We start from the raw sequence: 22,257 nt of genomic DNA, 5'->3' as shown, positions 1-22,257 counted from the left end.
CGGGTGTTCCTGTCCCTGCCCCAGCCAGGCCTGTGCACCTCCTATAAATGTGTGTGTGTGTGTGTGTGTGTGTGTGTGTGTGTGTTCATATATATGTTACATAGTTATATATAATATATGTGTGTATATATAATATGTGTATATATGTGTATGTGTGTTCATATATATGTTACATAGTTATATATAATATATGTATATATATATAATATGTGTATATGTATGTGTTCATGTATATGTTACATAGTTATATATAATATATGTATATATATGTGTGTATATATAATATGTGTATATGTGTGTGTGTGTGAGAGAGAGAGAGTGTGTGTGTGTGTGTGTGTGGTGTGTGTGTGTGTGTGTGGACTTTAGAAACTCTCAGGCTTAACTAGTGACCACCAAGGGACTGAGAAGGAGGGTGGTGTGTTGGAAACAGTCAATGGCTTGCTGCAGACTCTGCTTTTTCCTTAGCCCATCCCAGTCTGTGAGGATGAAGATGCTTCTGTGGGTGGTAAAGTGGCAAACGATGGGTGTGCACAGATGCCACCGACAAATACAAAGAGGAGGAGTGTTCACACAGTGTCCTTGTCCAGGTACTATCTTAGAGGACAATGCAGTAAGAGCCACGGGGTCTCTGCATTGTCTGGTAAGACTCCACTCGAATCCTCAAAACATGGCCACCTCCAGTTCTCCTGCAGGAGAAGAGGGTTGCAGACAGGCCTGTCTCCATCCTGTATCCTGGCACTTATCCTTAGGCAGCCTGAACAGCTGGGGAGGGAGCATCCTTACCGTGAGTCTCGCTCGGTACTCAACTACCGGGACGGGCCACTGGCTTTACTTTCTGCTAAGCGTGCTGAGCTGCAGACACTACTTTGATGGCAGATGTCCTTTGAAAGACACAGCGGTCCCTGTTTCCAGCCCTTTCAATCCCCAAATTGCCCAGTTCTTGGTGGACACAGATTGCAGAACTGTCCGTAGCCGCTCCATTAGCACAGCTGTGTGTCTTTCATTCCTGCTTGTCTCCTGGACAGCATTAGCCAAAGTCCCTGTCCCTCTCTTAGCATGGTGCTAAAAGCAGCAATTAATGTGCCCTACACCATGAATGTCTCCATGCTGCTTCCGGTTGCCCTCCTGTCCGGAACGCAGGCGGCTTTTCAGAAGACAGCCGAGGGCCACTGTTATCCAGGCTGTGTTTCTATAGAGCCAGGGTCACCAGCCCCCACCCAACCCCCAGTGTTTGAGTCCCTGCCACTTGGGCACATCTACTAAGCCAACACCACAGGCTTAAGTTCTGCCTCTCGTGGCCCACTTCACTTGGTTCCGTGTCAGCCAAGACTCAACTTGGCCTCAAGCGGTGGAAATCATAAAATGGCAACGGCTTACACAAGGAGTATTCAGCTTTTTTTTTTTTTTTTTGGTTCACAGATGAGGTGGTGGGGGAGGGGGGGAGGGGGGAACCTTTGGGGTCAAGGAATTTCTCCCATCCATCCAGCGGCCATTGGAATCGATGCAAGGAACCGTTACCTCAGTTCCAACTGTCCGGCAAGGAAGAGAAGACAGGATAGACAGTGTTTCTCCATTCCTGTGCTTTTGGGAAATGGCCTTCCTCTAGTCAGAATGTAGTCACATGTCTGCACCCACCTGGATGCATGAATGGACAGCCCCCACATAGTGGGATGGTGGGTTCTTTCTCTGAGCAAGAAGCGGCGGCCTGTGCTGGTGCATTTGGGGGTGTCTGGCCTACTGCACCCTCTAGATGAGGAGCCTGGGGGCTTTTGAGTTGAGCCTCCAGAATTCTTACTACTTTTTCTTGATGGCAGAGAGACGTGGCCAGGCAGGGTTCTGTACAGTGATATAGACCAGCGCTTTGATTTCACACATCTCCCCCACCCACTGCTGCCCTTGCTCTTGGCCGCTGGCTGGCCACTGCCTCTCTTCACAGGACATGAATGATGTCGCCCTGGCTGTTTGCTGAGGGTCTTTCTTTGCATGTTTGCCTGTATAGTAGTTCGTTTGTGTTTCAGACTCTCTCACTCTATAGCCCAGGCTGGCTTGAACTCCGGTTCCCAAGCCCTCCCTCCAGGGATTGCAGGGGTGCCCCCCATGACGGTAAAAGGAGAGTTTTCCTAATACAAGCTCTTCTTGCATGCAGCAAATCTTAAGAGCCAGCAAAGCACACACCTGAATCGGGGAGTTCAGCAATCCGGGTCGTTACTGCGTGCAAAAATACATAGATTAATTTAATTAAATGAAGCCCATAATGAATTTTTAACACCAGTGACTACAGCTGACTTTGGATTAGTAAGTCACATGGACATTAAGATTCTTAATAAAAGTACATTTCCCTAAAAATATTTACCACTGTTGTCTGATTTTATACTGTATTGCCACTAACAAGAACCAGTTTCATCCTTAAGGGAGATGAGTGATTTTCAGGGAGCCTCCTGGTGCCGACATCTCCAACAGAACCCATCGCAAGGGTGTGGGTGGATTTGATCATTTCAGAGTTTGCTTTGTGGTGCTGGGGATTGAACCCAGGGCCATCTGCCACAGAGCCAGCACTCGTTTTGAACATGAACCTGAAGGAAGAACCAGCCAAATGACATTCAGGAATGTCTCCTACAGACATCAGCAGGGGAAGAGGACAGTATCCAACTGGCATCTAAATGGGGGAGTTGGTAGCCTTCTGTGTCACTCTTGTGAAATTTCCAAGAAGACAACAGGAGGGCTGTTCTTTGCCCTGGATGTCAGAACCCCAAGGTTCTGGGGAAAAAAAAATGACTGTGATCTGGTGACACGGGGTTGTGGGAAACTGTCGTACAAATATCTAAGAAAGTTGGCAAGATCAGTATTAACAAATGTCTAATTAAATACCTACACTATGTGATGCTTTGGTCTTGTTAACTGCTGAATCTGCCTTCATGAATATCACATGAGTGTTTTATTACTTTTGGAAACAATGTTGCTGGAGAGCATCTTACAAGGCAAGGATATGCAGATGTGTACCACAAGACCAGAGGAAAGCCAGATGAGCTAAGACTTGAAAGCTCTCAGGAGTATCTGGTGATGTGTTTGCCCTAGCACACACATCATACTGTGTTTACTGTGCGCTGGGGTTTCCAAGAAGAATGCTTAAGGGAAGGTGCCAAGCTCAGGTTCCTCAAAAAAGCCTGGAATCCGGTGCTGCATTCTATTGTAGCTATGAAACTCTTCTGTCAGAGCCCAGAGCAGCTTGATGCCACGAACATGGCTGGGTGTCAATAAATCTTTTTTTACAAAAACAGACAATGGGGCAGATTCCTTTATGGTGGTCATTTTCTTTCTCTTGGCTTACATCTAGAAAGACCTGATGACCATTCGTTAACCCTGCCCAGCAACTAAGACTCCATTATTTTGTGTGTGCATACATGATGAGTGTGCATGGATACGCATGCCATGGTGCACACCATGTTCAAGTCAGAGGACAAACTTTATTGAGTCAGTACTTACTAACTGCTCAGAATTTTTAAAGGGCACATACCCTTGTGTATAAGTTTTAAAAGGATGCTCCCACACTGCCCCCCACCCACCCCACTTCTACCATATAATTTATATAAATACCAGCATGACAAAACCCAGTAAAGCGTTATGGTCTTGTTTAAACAAAAATCTGATCAGAACACGTTTCCTCAACGTTTTTAAAATCCTTTCACTATACTGAAAGGAGGAAGTTAAACACGGTGTGTCTTGGATTTTCAAAGCACGTTCTGCTCATGCGGTTTTAAGCTTAATTATTTTTTCGCAAAATAACATGGCTGGCTTAGCTAATCAAAGTGTGGAAAGGGACTGTTTGTTATCTTTTTTAAAAAAAATCACTGAAAGTGCTTATTACAAACACTCTAGGAAGCACTCTCTGACTATTAGCCTTCTCCACTTAAAATGAGGTAGAATGACAATTACAGAAATGTAAAAAGTCTTTTCAAAACCCATTTTCATTTTCCCCCAGAATCAAGTACTGCTGGCCAAACAGTCAGGTGATTGATGGGTTGGATTTTCAGTTACCATCAGAGCTGGGACACAAACAGATGCAAAAAATACATGATTCTATTTAAGTTTTTACAGAAAATATGACAAATCACATTTGTGAAGTACACAACCCACCATCCACTTTGTTCAATCGAGACACTGAGTTCAGATCCATAGTTGATCCTCACCCTAGGAGCATCTTAGGTTTCTTCTTGCTACAGGGATAAAACACTCTGACAAAGGCAACTTAGAAGAGGAAGGGTTTACTCTGGCTCAAGTTCAAGGGTACAGTCTATCCCGGTGGGAAGCACAGTGGCAGGAGTCTAGGTCAGCCAGTCACATTCTGAGATCAGGAAGCAGAGACAGTGAATAGTGATGCTCAGCTTGCTTTTTCCACATACATAGTCCATGATCCCAGCCAGGGAATGGCACTCACAGCCTAGGGGATGGTGCCACCCACAGTGGGCACCTCTTCCCACCTCTTTTAATGCAAACAAGATAATCCCCACTGACATGCCAGAGGTACATCTCCCAGGTGTTTCCCAGGTGATTGTCAAGTTTGCAACATAAACCAATGCAGACTAAGAAGTGACTAAGAGTAAAGAACAAGAAGAGAGGTCCATGAATAGTGACCGTTCTCCCAAATCATGCCTCTCACATGCCTTTATGAAGGAATTCTTGATATAAAACACATTGCTTCAGATGGAGTAGATTTTGAGCCTGAGCATCCCAGCAACTCAGGAGAGAGGTCCTGCTCGAAGGTCAGAGAGCTGAGGGTCTCAGCTCCTTCACACTCTCCCTCCTCTCTGTACACATGAGGCGGGTAGTCAGGGTCACCTTCCAGAACATCAACACCCTGGAGCTTCTGTGGAGGAAGCCAGGGAAAGACATGTTCACTGTTACAGGTTCCCATGCGACACTAGTGTCCTCTTGGCTGGAAAGTCTCTGAAGTATGTGAAGGAGGAAGGCCTCGGCCCTATAGACTCAGCTGTGGCAGCCAAGCTGAAGCTGGAGTGCTGGTAGAGCCACTCCCCCAGGACTTCTCACCCTTCTTGCTGCCTTATGCACTTACCCTGATCCTGGACACTTTCAGCTTATGACTCACCTAGACCTCCACTTGGGCCAGTGTCTTCTCTTTCTCCATCCTTCCTACATTTCACAAACACCCTTCCAGTTTGCCCACCCTTCACTGTTTCCTGGAGATGGTGGTCTCTACCCAGACTGCCCTTAAACATAACTCCGTCTACTCTTACCTACCACATTCTGACCTCCCACATGCATGCCCAAGCCATGGTGTCACTCGCTCCCTCAAAATGGTGACGGATGATTACTTCCAGCCGAGGACACTTGATGTCATCACATCCAGAACCAAAAACTCTACCTCACCTTGCCTGGGCTGTTACACAGGGACAGACACACAGACCTCATGCTAAACATCCCTGAGAGTGCCTCCTCTTGTCCTCCACCCACCTCATCTTCCAGAGTTCCTAGGCATCAGATCACAGAGGCTGACGCATGACAATCCTGGGGACAAACCCAGTGCAACACATGTTGAAAATAAAGTTTTGTTTCGACACAGCCAAGTTTCCAAGCCAATACAGAGCATCCCTGTATGGCCTTGGCCATGCACAGATGTTGGCCCTCAAGTCCCAAAGTGGATCTTTACAGGGAATTGGTTAATAGACAGACCACATCAGAAGATCCTAGAAGCTATTGGGATATATTTATCTCCACAGGTATCTACTTCAGTGATCGTAAATCATAACAAGACACACCATAATGTCATGGATACCATTGGTTAGCTCACAGTACCACCCAAAGTGTACGCTGAATAATCGTGACGGGGTGAGGCATTCCTGGAAGGCTGTGTGAAGCCCTGCACCTGTGAAGCTCTAGCACAGCTCACACCCGGCCTCCCCAGCAGTGCAGCTTTGTACAGAATCCTTGCATTGGGCCTGGCTCCCCACCCATTACTCCTCCACATACAGGATTCTGTCCCCTCTTCTCCAGTGTCTTGGCCACTGCCTCGGGCCCTTTTCTCTCTCTAGTTACTGCAGTGGAGAATACAGTGACTCAGTGAATCAACTCCTGTTCATACTGGGCACCCGAGGGACCTCATTTTCAGCCTTCTGAATATACACAGTGGCTGAGCATGACCTATGGGTGACAGGCATCAGGAATAGTCACCTGGCTGCAAGGCCTCTGGCGGCCCTCCCTTCTAGCCACATGTCCCTTGGGTTCATTCTGGGTGGTAGAGGCACACTCGGATTAGAAATGCTCAGTCCTGCATCCCATTTGGAAGCTTTCTTCTGATGCCTCCCAACTGTGATGTGAGCAAGAAGCAGGGGGTCTTCCTACTAAATCACACCGAGAGGAAGCAGGCCGCTCTGAGGCTCCCTTCCACTCCCATACATCCCAACCTCTCTCCAATCCCCAATCTCTTGTCTACACTGAATTTCCCAGCCTCTGGCCTAATAGGATTTTCCCCTCAAGATCCTCAACAGCATTTCTTGGCCTTTGAATCCCTAGCAATAATCAAATCCCAAGTAAGGCAGCTTTCCCGCCTGACCAGACCTGTCCCCTACCCCTTCTCTAAGGCACTATGCACAGACCCACCCACCCCTCATGTGTACAACTTTACGTATGGCTCCCTCTCCTGCTGGCCACTGCTGCTCTTCTCCGTGAATGATGATCCCTCCTGCCAGTGTCCTGTCTGTAAGCTCCAGCTCAATGTTCAGGACCCAGACATCTCTCTGGCAGCATTTCCTGTTTTTTTTTTTTTTTTTTTTTTTTTTTTTTTTTCGTCCTGAGTCACTTAGTAAGTATTTAATGGGTAGGTGGACAGGTAGAAAAATGGAGAGATGGGTAGAGATATGGCTGGCTGACTGAATAGTAGAGGGTTTAGTAGAGAGAAGAAGGGGAGGGAGGGAGGGAGGGAGGGAGAAGGGGAAGGAAGGAAGGAGAAAGGGAAGGCTGAAGGGACAGACAGATGGAATATGTTTATATGTATGCACAGAGGGATGGGTGGATGGATGGGTGGATGGATGGATGGATGGGTAGATGGGTGGGTAGAGAGATGGATGGGTAGATTGGATGGGTAGATAGATGGGTAGATGGATGGGTGGGTAGATAGATGGATGGGTAGATGGATGGATGGGTAGATGGATGAATGAATGGGTAGATAGGTGGAAAGCAAGGAGAGAGAAGAAGGGTGTGTTGATAAATAGCAAAGAGATGGAGAGGTGGAAAAGGAGCTTCAACCTATTTCTGGGATGGGACGATCTGGAACTGTGCCACATCCATTAGTCATGCTGGTAATGGATCCAGTAGGCCTTTCTAACCTGCCCTTAGCTAAGAGGGACTCCAGATACCTTGAATGGAGATGAAACAGTTGGAACTTGGAATGTGGAGTCTCAGAGCATGCCGTGGGAGGTGGGTAAGGACTGGGAAGAGGAAGCTGGGAGACCTGTGGACCCAATGCGCATGCTCTCCTAGTGCCAATCAACAATCGCACTCTAGGCTGGTGGCCGGCTGCTCTCTCGTCCCTCTGTGACTCAAGAGCCCTGGTTCCTCCACAGAGCAGAAACCCAGCCTCCACTGTGCATGGGTGCCCAGAGACAGGAGTAGATCCCACACCACTGCTGGGCCTGTTGTCTGAGGGCTGTGGCCAGCACCCTGTTACCATCCACTTCATCTCCCACAGCGGAGAGGAAAACTACAGACCTGGCCCAGATGTTAGGAGTCCAGTCACGTCTGTTGGGCAGAGCTAAATAGATAATTCATGACAGACCTGCTATATGCACAGCAAAACTGAATCAGCAGCAGGGGCTGCGCCTGGAGAATTCAACTTCAAACCCCCAAGGCTGGCGGCCAAGCAGCGGGGTTCTGCACCCTGACTCAGCAATTCCAGCGTCCCCTAAGATCAATAATTCATCACAAACCACCAACTAAGTTTGAAGGCTCGCGAGGGAGAGGGCTGCTCTTCTCATCTGAGCTTTGAGTTTCCCTTTTCTTTTCTCACGCCATGGAACTCAAGGCTTAAGTTGTACTGCAGAAAGCTGCTTGTCTGGCTGCCGTGGGAACAGGGGTGGGGGCGGGAAGGGAAGCAGGGTGCAGAGGGGGGGTGGGTTTAGCGGGCAGGGCGAGGCGGGGCCGAGGTTGGGGTGGGGCGTCTTTTTCAGAATGCAGCCTTCTCCAACCTAGGTGCATGGGGACCTGTGGTCCTGTCTGTGCTGCCTGCTGGGCTTCAGCTAGGTATGTGCACACATGAAAATTGGTAGCACATGTGATGGTCATGAGACTGTGTGTGTAGTTAATCGCTTCATTTGTGCATAGAATCTCTGGCAATGGGGTAGAAGTGTCCAACCGTCTTTCATGGTTAGGAAGCACAGCCTCACTGATAGCGCTCAGTAGCCAGGTGGCTGGTTTGGACTCTGTGGCTTATAGTCTAGCCCCGGATCTGTTCCTCTTATCTCTCCCACAAAGAAGGAAACGGTTGCCTCTCACAGCTCAACAATCTGAGGGAGGTGGAGTGGCCTGTGCCAAGCCCCAGGCCTGTTCTCAGCTCACACGGAATAGCTTCCCTGGCCCTTGGTTTTCAGTACGACCTCTCTCCTGGAGCTTTTGTAACAAATGCATATTTAATTTTTCATTGATTATTCTCCTTAGACCTGAAGAGTACTGAAGTTATGTCAGGGGTGGGGCTGTTGGAGGAGCTCTTACTGTGATTGGACCCTGAGGACTCCACCCTCACCAATGGGAAGTGAGAGAATGAGGGACGGTAGGATCTGATTGGAGAAAGTGGGTCATGGGGCTGTATGATCGCAGCCGCTCTTTTGCCTCGGCTCCTCCTAATGCTCCTCAGTTCGTCCTGGCACGCTTGAGTTGGGCACCTTAGCTGTGCCATGATTCCCCACAAACATGATATTTAAGTGTTCAAACCAGGTTCACAGCAGTGGGGACAGCCAAGATGGGCTGAAGCCCATGAGTCAAAATATGCCCTTCCCCGCCTCCCCTCAGGTTTTCTTGCCGTTGTTCCCTTTGTTTTTCGGTTGGCTTCTTTGCCATAGATGAAAATGTGGCATAGTGTAAGGACATGAGGTTCCCTCATAGAAGTGAGAGAAACAGAAAGAGAGAGAGACAGAGACAGAGACAGTGAGAGAGAGGAGGGAGGAAGGGAGGGATACAGAGACAGAGACAAAGATATGGTTTCTCAAGGACCTTCCTCTCCGTGATCAGGGTCTGAAAAACGGTCTTCCAACTCATATCTGGACAGAAAATCTCCCCCACCGGGCACTGTCCACACTTCAGGACCCAGAGGCAGGAGTGGAGAGCAGATACAGGGATGCAGTGTCTACCAGGGGACAGTAGAGAGACGCAGAGGCGCCAACACTGGGAGACCCTGGCAGAAGCCCTATACAGTCAGGCTCACTCCCTTGGGTCATGGTGCCCTGCAGTCCTGTCCCTTGTTCACTCTGGCACCAGAAATAGAGATGCCAGAACATCATGGGGGTTCACAAAACAAGAGCCCATAAACTCAGCTGAGAGGGTCTGATGAGCACCCCGAGGCCCACAGTACCATGCTAAACAAGACAGGGTCCCAGAGCCTCAGATGAGAGGCTCTGCTGAAGTTTGCAATAATAAATGTTTGTGGTGGAAGCCGCCAGACTGTAAGGTGGTGTCATGGCAGCCTTTGTTGACCCGTACAGTAATTTAGGAGAGAGTATCCCCGGTCAGACTCGGAGCAGAGTGAGACAAAGGAATGACAGTGTGAGGGTGAGCATCTACCTGGTTCCACGTCTCCGCCACCCTTCCTTCCATCAGCTGCAGGGGCCATCTGGGCACCATGCGATCCAGATAGACCTGCAAAACGAACCAGCGGCCTCTAGCCTGGGGACTCACACTCCCCTCTGTACTGGACAGAGGGGATCCTGGCAAGGGCCACTGCCTGATCTTCCAAACAGAGGTAGAGACACTCGTGGGGGAAGGAGGCTGGGGTCCATCCATCAGCAGCATCAGGGTCCTTTCCACGATCCCCATCCTTTGGGGGAATCTCTGTTTATGGTGTGTTTCCCCTAAATACCATCTTGTGATTCCCCTTGGCCTGGCTCATGGCCAGCACGGGTCATCCTCTGAGGCGGTCGGTCACACAGGTATTCACTATGTTAATGCATCTATCTGACCTCTAAGGGCTGTCCAAAGAGCAAGTGTACAATGGAAGAGGGCGGCTTAACATGAACCTGGTGGTTCCCCAGCTTAACCCCATGCCACATCCTGTATGGAGGCCAGTTAGTAGATGGGCACATGGCTGTCACGCAGTTCATGCTGTGCATGTGCTAGGGTAGCACCCGAAAGTGACAGATGCATGAGAGTCACAAATGACATGAAGGGATATGAGAGTCCTTTACCCAGAAGGAGCCAGAAAGACCTTTTAGGACAAGGACCAAAATTAGGAAGTTGAAGGGCCACAGGGGAAGGGCGTGAAGGGGCGGGGCCACAGGGGAGTGGGAGGAGGGACACAGGGAAGAGGTGGGAGAGGAGAGACAACAAGGTGTGATGTGGGGGAGGGGCCAAAGGTCCCAGGTGTGGTGGGGGAGGAGCCACAGGGCAGGGTCTGGGAGGGACTACAGGATATGGGGGCCATGTGGGCGTGGGGCGAAGGAGGAAGAGCAGTAAAGGCCCCAAGGCAGGAGGAGGGTTGATGGGTTCTCATATCTTTGGGGAAGGAAATTCCACAAAGTGGCACAAAGCAGGGGGAGGAGCGAGGGAGATGGAGACTGTCTCAGGGCAGACATTATAGGCTTGGCCTGCCCACTTTGCTGTTTACCCTCACTCTGGTGTTTACACTCACAAGAAGGTTTCCTATTTGGAGCTGGTCAGTTTGACTTCCTGGTTGACACCCAGACAAACTCCAAACAACAACAACTAACTTCTTGGGAAGCTTGCTGTAGGAGTGCATTTCTGACGTTTGCTGGGGACATCACCCTGGCCCTGTCTCAACCATTTCCAATCCACGATCCATATTCAATAGTTGGAGTGTTGGGTGCTGGCTGTATTTTGAACCTACTGTTTTTTTCCTTTCAAACTACTTATTTCAGTGACTTTGAACAGGCAATACCTATGGTGCATGTCTACTTACCGGGGTGGACGACAAGTTTCTCTCTCCTCTTGGCTCAAAGAACATGCCACAACCCTTAAATTTAAGAAAAAAAATTCCTTGGTTTTATAGAAATGAGAAGCAGAGGTAAATACATGGCTAGGGATCTCTGAGATGACGCTGCTGTTCATAGCTGCAGGGGGGTAGTGAGGAGAGCAGTGCAGGTACTCACAGGAGAGTGCACACACAGGACACTCACAGCAGAGTGCACACACAGGACACTCACAGCAGAGTGCACACACAGGACACTCACAGCAGAGTTCACACACAGGACACTCACAGCATAGTGCACACACACAGGACAGTCACAGCAGAGTGCACACACACAGGACACTCACAGCAGAGTGCACACACAGGACAGTCACAGCAGAGTGCACACACAGGACAGTCACAGCAGAGTGCACACACAGGACAGTCACAGCAGAGTGCACACACAGGACAGTCACAGCAGAGTGCACACACACAGGACACTCACAGCAGAGGGTGCACACAAACAGGACAGTCACAGCATAGTGCACACACACAGGACACTCACAGCAGAGTGCACACACACAGGACACTCACAGCAGAGTGCACACACACAGGACACTCACAGCAGAGTGCACACACAGGACAGTCACAGCAGAGTGCACACACAGGACAGTCACAGCAGAGTGCACACACAGGACACTCACAGCAGAGTGCACACACAGGACACTCACAGCAGAGTGCACACACAGGTTACACATTGTGTGGAGTGGGAGGCAGGGCTCTGCCCAGCTGCAGTGTGGGGCTCATCCTTATCATACTTTTAATCTTAGAGACTGAGCTCTGGTGTCGTCAGATGGACACAAGGGAATGCCTTTGTCTGTGGAAGGGCTGACATGTGCAGTGCTTGGTAAGAGCTGTCAAACACATGTATATGGGGGGGGGCCCTCCTGCCTCTGCCTCCCCAGCACTGGGGTTACAAGTGGCCAACACGCTTGTTTGTAATGTGGGTTCTGAAGCTTGACCGCAAGTCCTCATGTACAGAGAACCGTTTACCAACTGAGGTACCCTTAACCCTCACGCCACAGCCACCGACACAAGTTACAACAGTAAGAGAAATGCTGGAATACAGAACTTTCAGAAGCTGCTCCCCTCTTAGATTCTTAGTGTGTATGTGTTTGTTATAAATGGGATCTTCTCAAAGGGCTCTCTCCCTCAAAGAATATCCATCTGTCACTGGTGAGGTGCCTGCTGGCAGGAGCTACCTTCTGTAACTCCCCAGAGTCCCCAGAGCAGAGGGAAAGTCACACCAAGGTACTGGGAGATGTGCCGGTTTCTTCCCAGCAAGGAGCCAGCCAGCCCCTGGGATTCTGCATACCTCTCCTGCTCAGACCCGCAGAGGCAAGGATGGCTGAGAAGGGAGAGGCGTGGAAAAAGAAGTTCTTCCTCCTCAGGCATCTCAGATGTCTGCTGGAATTAATGAAACATGGAGTCCGGAGCTCCTGTGACCGACGGGTCTCTAGTGTGACTGAGCACAAGGGGGAAGGTCTGTGAGGGTGGCTGGCAAATGGCTTGGTTTAGATTTAAGATACCTGATAGCAGGCCACTTGGAGTAGGGAATGTGTCGCAGGCCTTTGAAGTCTCACATGCTCAAGCCAGGCTCATTGTGTCCTCTCTCTCTTCCTGCTGCCTGTTGATGATGTAGAACGCTCAGCTACCTGTCCAGCATTATGTCTGCCTGCATGCCACCATGCTTCCTGCCATGATGATAATGGGTCAAACCTCTGGAATGTGAGCCAGTCCCAGTGAAATGTTTTCCCTTCATAAGAGTTGTCATGGTCATGGTGTCTCTCCACAGCAATGAAACCCTAATTAAAACAGCCTCTTTAGTTTAACTTAGACTTTCCAATCAAATTTTCAAAGCAGATCAAGCTGGTGGCCTGGATAAATACCTCAGTTGGCAAAACGCCTGTTGCACAAGCGCAAGGACCCGAGTTCAATCCCAGCTCCCATGTTAAGTAAAGAGCTGGGAGTAGTGGCATCCGTCTGTATGTCCTCCCAGCCCTGAGGATCTCTGAGTCTTACTCTCAGCCAGTTGAGACTAATCGGTGAGTCCCGAGTCCCAGTGAGAGACCCTGTCTCAAAAACAAAGCCAAACAATATCAGCAGCTATAGGAGATGGATCCTAAGGAAGGACACCTGAGATTGACCTCTGGATTCCAAGCACAATGTACACATGTACATATGTATACTCTCAAACACACAGGCACATATTGTGTACACACACACATGCAAACACATAGGCATGCACATAAACATATGTGCAAACACACGTGCACACACATGCACATACATACACACAGAGACACATACACATTCATACACACACAAACACACATACCCATGCAGATACACACACAAAAACACACACATATACACATGCACACACACACACATATACACATGCACAAATATACACAAACACACACACATATGCACACCCCATAAAGGAAAGGCAGTAAAGCTCAGCTGTGGCTTGGAGAGATCCTCATTTCCTTTGCAGCAGAGCCTAAAGCACTAGCCAGCAACAGATCTTAAGTGGCTCCTTATCTTTGAGGAAGTGTGAACAGAGGCTGGTCTAAACATCCCCATGAATGTGCTTATCTTATACAGGACCCCAGGAAGGAAACCCAGAGAGGCCAAAACGCCTCGGGTTTCTCCTCTGTGAAGTAAGGACATCACTGCAGGTGTCTGACAGAAAATGTCCTCCATAGACTTTGTGTTTGAACACTTGGGAAGGAGCTGGTCAGGAGGAAGTGTGTCATCGGGGGCGGGCTTTGGGAGTTTATACTCTCGCCCCACTTCCTGTTGCTCCTTTGCCTCCTGTGTGCCATCAAGATGCTCTCTCTCAGCTCCTGCCTCTGCTGCTCGCTGCCATGCCTCTCTGTGACAGACTCCCCTTCTGGAGCCCGAAGCCCGACTGGGCCCTTCCTCTGCCACTTGCTTTTGCTCCTGAAGTTACCATGAAAAAGCAACTAGTACACGTGATTCCCTCCCCTGTTCTAGTGTCAACTTAAGGGGACTAGCGCACACAGCACGCCTCAGGGTTGCCAAAGGAGTCACACCTAGATGAAGCCTTGGGCTTCAGAAACTTCCAGAATTGAGAAGGAAAGAGAAAGTGATGCTAGCCCATGCATCATGGTTGTAATTACAGACCCAAGGCAGACCTCCACAGCTAGCAGGGCTGAATGAACAGGGTAAGCAGAGACCCTGGTAAATTTTTGGCTATCAAAATGGGGGAACAGCTACTACTTAGAGAAATAAACACTGGGCAAGTCTGTAAGCAGTCCTAAACTATACGGAGCTGCACAAGGAGAAAAATCTTTCCTCTCTAGGTCCTTGTCCAGAAGCCTCATCACGTGTGGGCCTGGGAAGCTGCCAGGGTGTTTGTGCTGCAGAGCTAAAACCAGACAGAGGCTACAGAGATGTGTTACCTTTGCCCCAGGCTTGGCACTGGCCACAGCTCTGTTGAAGGACGGAGCAGGCGTCTGGTCTGCCCCAGATGGCTGCATCTGTGAAAACCAGGGCAAGAAATATGACAGAGGTCAGAGTTACTGAGGGCAGTCATAAAAATCAGCAAGCAACCCGGGGGTGGGCTTTGAGAGTTTGTGTTCTCACCCTAATTCCACTCCCCCCTGTGCTTCTTGTGTGCCATTAGCCTAACCTAACCCAAAACATATGACAGCAATGTCATTGGGGAGGAAACATTTGCCCCACAAACCTGGAAGGTGCATTTTCAAGAGGGGATGCTTTACTGGTTTATTTGTGGTGGTTATTGGAGAGGCTGAGCTTCCTACTGTATGAGTTTTATGACAGACATATCAGGATGCCCTGGATCTCAAAGGTCACCCTCTCTTAAGGTACCTGGAATAGCTCTCTGGTTTCATCCTATCTTCACTGAGCACAAAGCATCCGAAGGTACTGCAAGATTGATGGGTGCCTCAGTGGAGCCTGGCAGCCTCCCCACAGACAGGGCGGGCATCCACATGGTCCCAGGGATCATCCTAGCAGCAGGATGTGACAACAAGGGTGGACAGCATCTTAGACGGAGTCTTTCCCAAAGAACAGAATGTCCCTGGTGTAGGGACTGTATTGGCTGGCATGGTCATGTGAGATGGCTAGACAAATAGGCATGAACATGTTGGAATGAGGTAGCTGCCAGCACAGTCTGCATGCTTGTCAGTGTGTGACATGATTTTGATTTAATTAACTGCAAAGTCCATTAAACAGCAGGGCAGTGGAATCACTGACATTATTTTATGTACAAAAGCCCAGGGCCAACAAGATAACCTAAGTGATGCTCACCAATGTGGAAACGAAACTCAGGTTGACTGGTTCTCGGCTCTCTGAGTACTAGAGATGCTGGGACAGAACACTGGGTTTCTAGCTGTTGGGGGAGCTCCTGGAATCTATAGGGAGGGAGGTGGAGGTGGAGGTGGTCACTGGGGGAGGTTCTTGAAGGTCACAGCATGACTCCAGGTCCGGCCTGAGCTCTCATACAGTGAGAGAAGGCATTCTCAATGCTCCTGTCCCCGGTACCCTGCCCACCCCAGCCCCCGTTCCCTTCCTCGCTGTGATGACTTATATCTCCTGAACCATGAATCAAGAAAAAGAAACTAACAAATAAACAAACAACAGCCTGTCTTTGGGGTCCACATAGAGAAAGAGTATGTCTGGTGGCCAGAAAAGACAGAATTTCATTTTGACATTTTTGCTGTTTCTTAGCTCAGTCACTTTGAGTTTCAGGGGAAGACAGACAGGGAAGTCCACAGCACAATCATGGCCCATCTGACCCAGCCACAGGGACGAGACAAGGCTCCTTGTCATCAGCAGCATGTGGGAAGGTCCAGCCATCGCTGGCCCTGACTTCACGCAGGTTGAGCTGTGTTGGGTGGTTTCTTAGGCATTGTCCTACAGTCTGCTACCTGGGGGAGCTAACTAACTCCATTGCTCTAGGCCACAGAAGAAAATGTGAGCTTGGGTAATGCATGGCTAGCTCAGCTACATGAAGCTAGGAAGACAGACATAAGGCAGAAAACAGTCTTGCTCCTGCAAAACCAGGGAGGTCACTTTTCACCCTCTGTGCCTCAGGGAAGATGCCTGACTGTGACAGAGAAGCCAACTTAGACCCCCACATCAGGGAGCAACGCCGTGCGCCCCAGAGATCTTCAATCTGGCAGAATCATTTTCTTCTAAGCTTGGTTTCTCAAGCCTGCTCTGTGGACACTGGGCCAGATAATTAATTCTGTGTTGGGTGATATCTGACTATAGCCGTAACTCAGCCCACTAGAAGCCTGTGGCATCTTCTAATTGCCACCATCAAACGAACCTCCAGGCATTGCCAAGTATCCCCCCAGGGGCAAAACTGAGTGTGGCTGAGAAACAATGGTGGAAAACAACAAATTCATCTCCCTGTGCTGCGCAGTTCTGGAAGACATGCTTTCCTGGGTGTCACTCAGACGTGAATTAAGAGAAAAGAAATGGGGGTCTGCAGAGATGGCTCGGCGGTTACGGGCACTGGCTGCTCTTCTAGAAGATCCAGGTTTAGTTCTCAGCACCCTTGTGGCAGCTCACCACCATTGCAATTCACAAGTCCAGCTCCAGGGAATCCATACCCTCTCTGGCCTCTACTGGCAGCTCGCACGCCTGGCAGACAGACATACACTCAGGCACTCACAAGTACACGTAAGATACGCAAATGTAGGAAGCCTGTGCCCTACGGATCAGTGCCGTGGACATCGCTGCCACGCAACATGTTGTTTCGCAGTCACTACCTGGGCTGAAAGGGCTTTGCTTTCCTCATTATACACAATCAGTGTCTGGTGGCCGCTGTCACTCGGGAGGAATCCTCTGAGCCTCTTGGGTCCAAATACGCAGTGGCACCGCAAGAGGCAAAGGAGAGCAGCTATGGTAAAATAGAAGAGATGGTGCAAGCTCAGCTCCAGGGGGCTTCAAGGGGGCCAAGCTCCGTTCACTTCCACTCAACTGCTATCTGACAGGGTCTGGTCCTATCTAAACCATCCCAGGACCGAGCAGCTTAGCATGCGGGGCTCAGACAGATGCCAACAATTCGGTTGAATTCAGTGATTGATATTAACTGGAATATTCTATTGTTTCTTGGACTAACCGGCGCCCTTATTCACTTTAGCCATGCCCAGGCACCTAGACACCTGTGTGCCGTCGTAACCATGGTTACTGCAAACATATGCTCACCCTTGGACCATGTTCCTCTGTGGATTCTACTGTTTACATGATCACTGGGGCATGGAAACCAAATTCTGGTTAATTAGCGTGTATGGCTACCTCTGACCTGAACAAGTCTGGGGTTTATCCCTTACTCCCACCCATGCTCAGCATGTCCTATTGTCCTCTGACCAGTGAACGGGCTGAGCTCTCAGGAAGCACTCACCTAACAGACCCATAACTGCTACACAGACTGGGGACAGGGCCCACCACAGGAGCCCTGGCTCGGAAGGCTCCTCACATTCAGTTCCACTGGGGCAGGAGCAGATCCTCACATGGACTGTCTGCTTCTGGGCGAGGCCCTGTCTGTCTCCTATGAAGAGTGGCACCAGGTAGTCCCCGGGCGGGAGGCTTCTCAGCATTACGAGTTCAGCAGAGCGGCCTGCGGAAGCAGAAAGACATGAGTGGCCTCTTGTGTGACTCCTTGTTACTGTCTGGGGCCGAGGCTCTGAAAGTAGAACAAGACAGAAAATCAGAAAAGCAAAGAGCATGTAGGAAAGGAAGAAAAGAGGCCCCTTGCCCCAAGACCTGGGGAGCCTTTCCTGTTGGACACCACCAATACATTCAGCATCAGCCACAGAGAGGACAGTGCATATTTTTCTAACCACACCTCAAACAGGATAACACATAAACTGTGCTAACCTGGGCCAAAAGGATCCACAGCCTTGAGTTTCTAGCACCCCTTATTTATGAATATAAACAGCACTCCTCATAAACCTACATCACAACTTTATTGACAGAAGAAATGTCTGTAACCTTTAAACCTTACTGTAAATCATACTATCTAATCAAGCACCTTAGAAAAGTTCCAGGATCTAACCTACACCCACAGGATCCTGCCTACACCCACAGGATCCTGCCTACACCCACAGGATCCTGCCTACACCCACAGGATCCTACCAACATCCACAGGATCCTGCCTACACCCACAGGATCCTGCCTACACCCACAGGATCCTGCCTATACCCACAGGATCCTACCAACATCCACAGGATCCTGCCTACACCCACAGGATCCTGCCTACACCCACAGGATCCTACCAACATCCACAGGATTCTGCCTACACCCACAGGATCCTGCCTACACCCACAGGATCCTACCAACATCCACAGGATCCTGCCTACACCCACAGGATCCTGCCTACACCCACAGAATCCTGCCTACACCCACAGGATCCTGCCTATACCCACAGGATCCTACCAACATCCACAGGATCCTGCCTACACCCACAGGATCCTGCCTACACCCACAGGATCCTACCAACATCCACAGGATCCTGCCTACACCCACAGGATCCTGCCTACACCCACAGGATCCTGCCTATACCCACAGGATCCTACCAACATCCACAGGATCCTGCCTACACCCACAGGATCCTGCCTACACCCACAGGATCCTACCAACATCCACAGGATTCTGCCTACACCCACAGGATCCTGCCTACACCCACAGGATCCTACCAACATCCACAGGATCCTGCCTACACCCACAGGATCCTGCCTACACCCACAGAATCCTGCCTACACCCACAGGATCCTGCCTATACCCACAGGATCCTACCAACATCCACAGGATCCTGCCTACACCCACAGGATCCTGCCTACACCCACAGGATCCTACCAACATCCACAGGATTCTGCCTACACCCACAGGATCCTGCCTACACCCACAGGATCCTGCCTACACCCACAGGATCCTGCCTACACCCACAGGATTCTACCTACACCCACAGGATCCTACCAACATCCACAGGATCCTGCCTACACCCACAGGATCCTACCTACACCCACAGGATTCTACCTACACCCACAGGATTCTACCAACACCCACAGGATCCTGCCTACACCCACAGGATTCTACTTACACCCACAGGATCCTGCCTACACCCACAGGATCCTGCCTACACCCACAGGATCCTGCCTACATCCACAGGATCCTGCCTACACCCACAGGATCCTGCCTACACCCACAGGATTCTACCTACACCCACAGGATTCTACCAACACCCACAGGATCCTGCCTACACCCACAGGATCCTACCAACATCCACAGGATCCTGCCTACACCCACAGGATCCTGCCTACACCCACAGGATCCTGCCTACACCCACAGGATCCTGCCTACACCCACAGGATTCTACCTACACCCACAGGATCCTACCAACATCCACAGGATCCTGCCTACACCCACAGGATCCTACCAACATCCACAGGATCCTGCCTACACCCACAGGATCCTACCAAAATCCACAGGATCCTGCCTACACCCACAGGATCCTGCCTACACCCACAGAATCCTGCCTACACCCAAAGGATCCTGCCTATACCCACAGGATCCTACCAACATCCACAGGATCCTGCCTACACCCACAGGATCCTGCCTACACCCACAGGATCCTACCAACATCCACAGGATCCTGCCTACACCCACAGGATCCTGCCTACACCCACAGGATCCTGCCTACACCCACAGGATCCTGCCTACACCCACAGGATCCTGCCTACACCCACAGGATCCTGCCTACACCCACAGGATCCTGCCTACACCCACAGGATCCTGCCTTTGACTCATCCATGATCCTGTAAGAACCCTCATCTTGTCAAGCTGGGCTAGGATGAACCTTTGACCTGCTAATCTCTCGAGTTGGGATAAATAGACATTTCTTTACATCGTCCACCTCCACCCCAAACTCATGTGGTGACGTGCTCTAGGACTCAAAGAGCACCATTCACGTTACAGCCATGGCTGCTGTTCACTACAAGGACAAGGACCTAGATGAAAACTGGGAGAGAGAAAAAGAAAAAGCAGACACCTCAGTGTGCAGCCATCTTCCGCCATGCTATCAAGAAAGCCAGGAGTGACAGCAGGCATGTAATATTCCCTGAGGCAAGCTCACCCCAGTCCTCAGGTCCAGAGTCCTTTCTGAAACTTGGTAAGTAAGCCGGGCTGATCTCCCACAAAACACACTCCAGTCTTTAGGCTCTCCAAGTGTCACTTGAGACTGCCTGACCCAGTGTCCCCACCCTAAATCACACTTCGATCCAGTCTGGACTAGCCCCCAGCCCATACGAACCTTCCCCCTGCTTTATCCTCAGCATCCAAATCTCTTCCACATCTCCCTGGGCAGTGTCCAAATCAAAAGTAAAGGGGGCAGCGTAGGGGTCCAGGTCTGCGTCCTCGGCCTCTATCAGCAGGGGCTTGCTTCCAGCCAACTCACAGACCTCCAAGTGTCGGGAATGGGGCTGGAGAGTTGGAGCATTGTCGTTGACGTCAGACAGGAAAAGCATCAGAGTCCCCGTGCCAGTCAGTGGGGGGAGGCCTTGGGGAGGACAGAACCCAGGCAATAGAGGATGTCACAATCTTAAAGAGTAAACACAAACTTACAGAACAGCAGTGTCAGTAGCTCCCAAAGTAGGGTACCTGTGACAGTCCATAGCCTCTGTCAGGGTGTGGTCCTGCTTGGTAGATACCTCTAGTGCAAGAGTGTATGCACACACGCACACTCACACACACACACACACACACACGCATGTACATACACATGCACACACATGTGCACACATGAGCACACACATGCACACACATACATACACACATGCACACATGTGCACATACATGCGTGTGCACCAGTATTGGGCAGCACGAATTGTTCCTGATGGATTTTAAAAGAAGAGATAGGGTGTTGAATCCCATGTCCTGTCAGTCATGGCACCTGCTGCAGAGGTATCGGGAAGGGATGAGCACCTGTCAAAGGGGAGCACGGGGATCCCCAAGGAAGACGAAGCCAGCTCTGGCCTGCTGGGGACGTTGCCTATGAAGACAGACTACACCGTTTTATAAAATTTGCTGGGGAGAGCTGGGGCAAGGGTGCTAGGCTGCTAAAACCACATGTGAATCTACTAGGTGGCTGGTCAGGTGTGCATGTGGGTCACAGGGTGCGTGATCTTCCCTCACAATCAGCAGCTGGTAAAAACAGGGACAGAAACGCAGGACGCTGGCCCCAGGTAGAGACATCGCAATCAATCATCCGACGGTCTGTTACCCACTCAAGGTTTCCTACTGAAGAGCAAAGACCTCACAGACACTGGGAAGAGCAACGCCCTTCGAGGAAGGGCCTGCTTTAGAGACTGTGGGAAGAGTATGAGGACTGACTGACAGTGAAAGTCAGTGGTGGTCTCTGGCCACCGGCCACTCTCCTCAACCAGCTATTTCTTCCTCGGTGGGCCATACTGACCCTGTCCCCTCTCATTCCTCCAGGTGCCCACCTTTCTCTCTAATAAAGTCACTTTTTCTGCCCCCCAGGACATCATCATTGGATTATTCTGATGAATTGGGGACCACAAATGAGAGAGGGCAGGATAGGACCTTGGTGACAAATTTATGATCCTTTAGAAATCACCTTTTGGAATTAAAAATAGATTGTGGGAATCAGGAAGCCATCCATAACAGAATCGTGGAATCCTAAGTGCTGGCTGGGGTTGGCCGGCTTCCCTTCCTGAACATCAGCCGGCATCTCTCTTCTCTAACATTTCATCAGAAAATTATGCAAATGGGCTGGGCAGGCCCACGGCACTTGGGCTATCATCCACAGGCTTCTTTTAAGTACGATGCTTAATGTTACTTGAAAATGTTCACACATGCGGCTTTATATTTGGATGTGTTTAACTTCAGCCTCGTAGGAATTCTGAGAAATGTGCTAAGACGTGTTTTTTAAAATCACTCGTCCTGGTTTATGACAAATGTGTCCCACTCAGTCACATTTGCTGGAGCTTACAAGCCGTCCCAGGTACCGGGAAACTGCTAAATATTTATCACACATCGTTGGGCTTGAC

At 50.0% G+C, this 22,257-nt stretch overlaps 1 protein-coding gene across 2 annotated transcripts in view; it reads right to left on the bottom strand.

The window, feature by feature from the left end:
* Positions 1-4,663: 4,663 nt before the first annotated feature.
* CDH26 (cadherin 26) overlaps positions 4,664-22,257 on the bottom strand; it is a gene marked incomplete at both ends in the record, with an annotated part of 45,553 nt that continues 27,959 nt past the window's right edge. Inside the window, 6 exons of one of the 2 annotated variants that reach the window (XM_080925072.1) lie at positions 4,664-4,864; positions 9,787-9,861; positions 11,138-11,191; positions 16,957-17,087; positions 17,592-17,807; positions 20,499-20,744. In XM_080925072.1, the coding sequence (XP_080781198.1) occupies positions 4,664-4,864; positions 9,787-9,861; positions 11,138-11,191; positions 16,957-17,087; positions 17,592-17,807; positions 20,499-20,744 (923 nt within the window). The remainder of the gene's footprint in view (positions 4,865-9,786; positions 9,862-11,137; positions 11,192-16,956; positions 17,088-17,591; positions 17,808-20,498; positions 20,745-22,257) is intronic. The other variant, XM_080925073.1, reaches the window with a different exon arrangement.

This window comes from Micromys minutus, assembly GCF_963924665.1.
Source record: "Micromys minutus genome assembly, chromosome: 11".
In the NCBI taxonomy this organism is placed as follows: Eukaryota; Metazoa; Chordata; class Mammalia; order Rodentia; family Muridae; genus Micromys; species Micromys minutus.
This window is presented reverse-complemented; position numbering and strand designations above follow the sequence as displayed.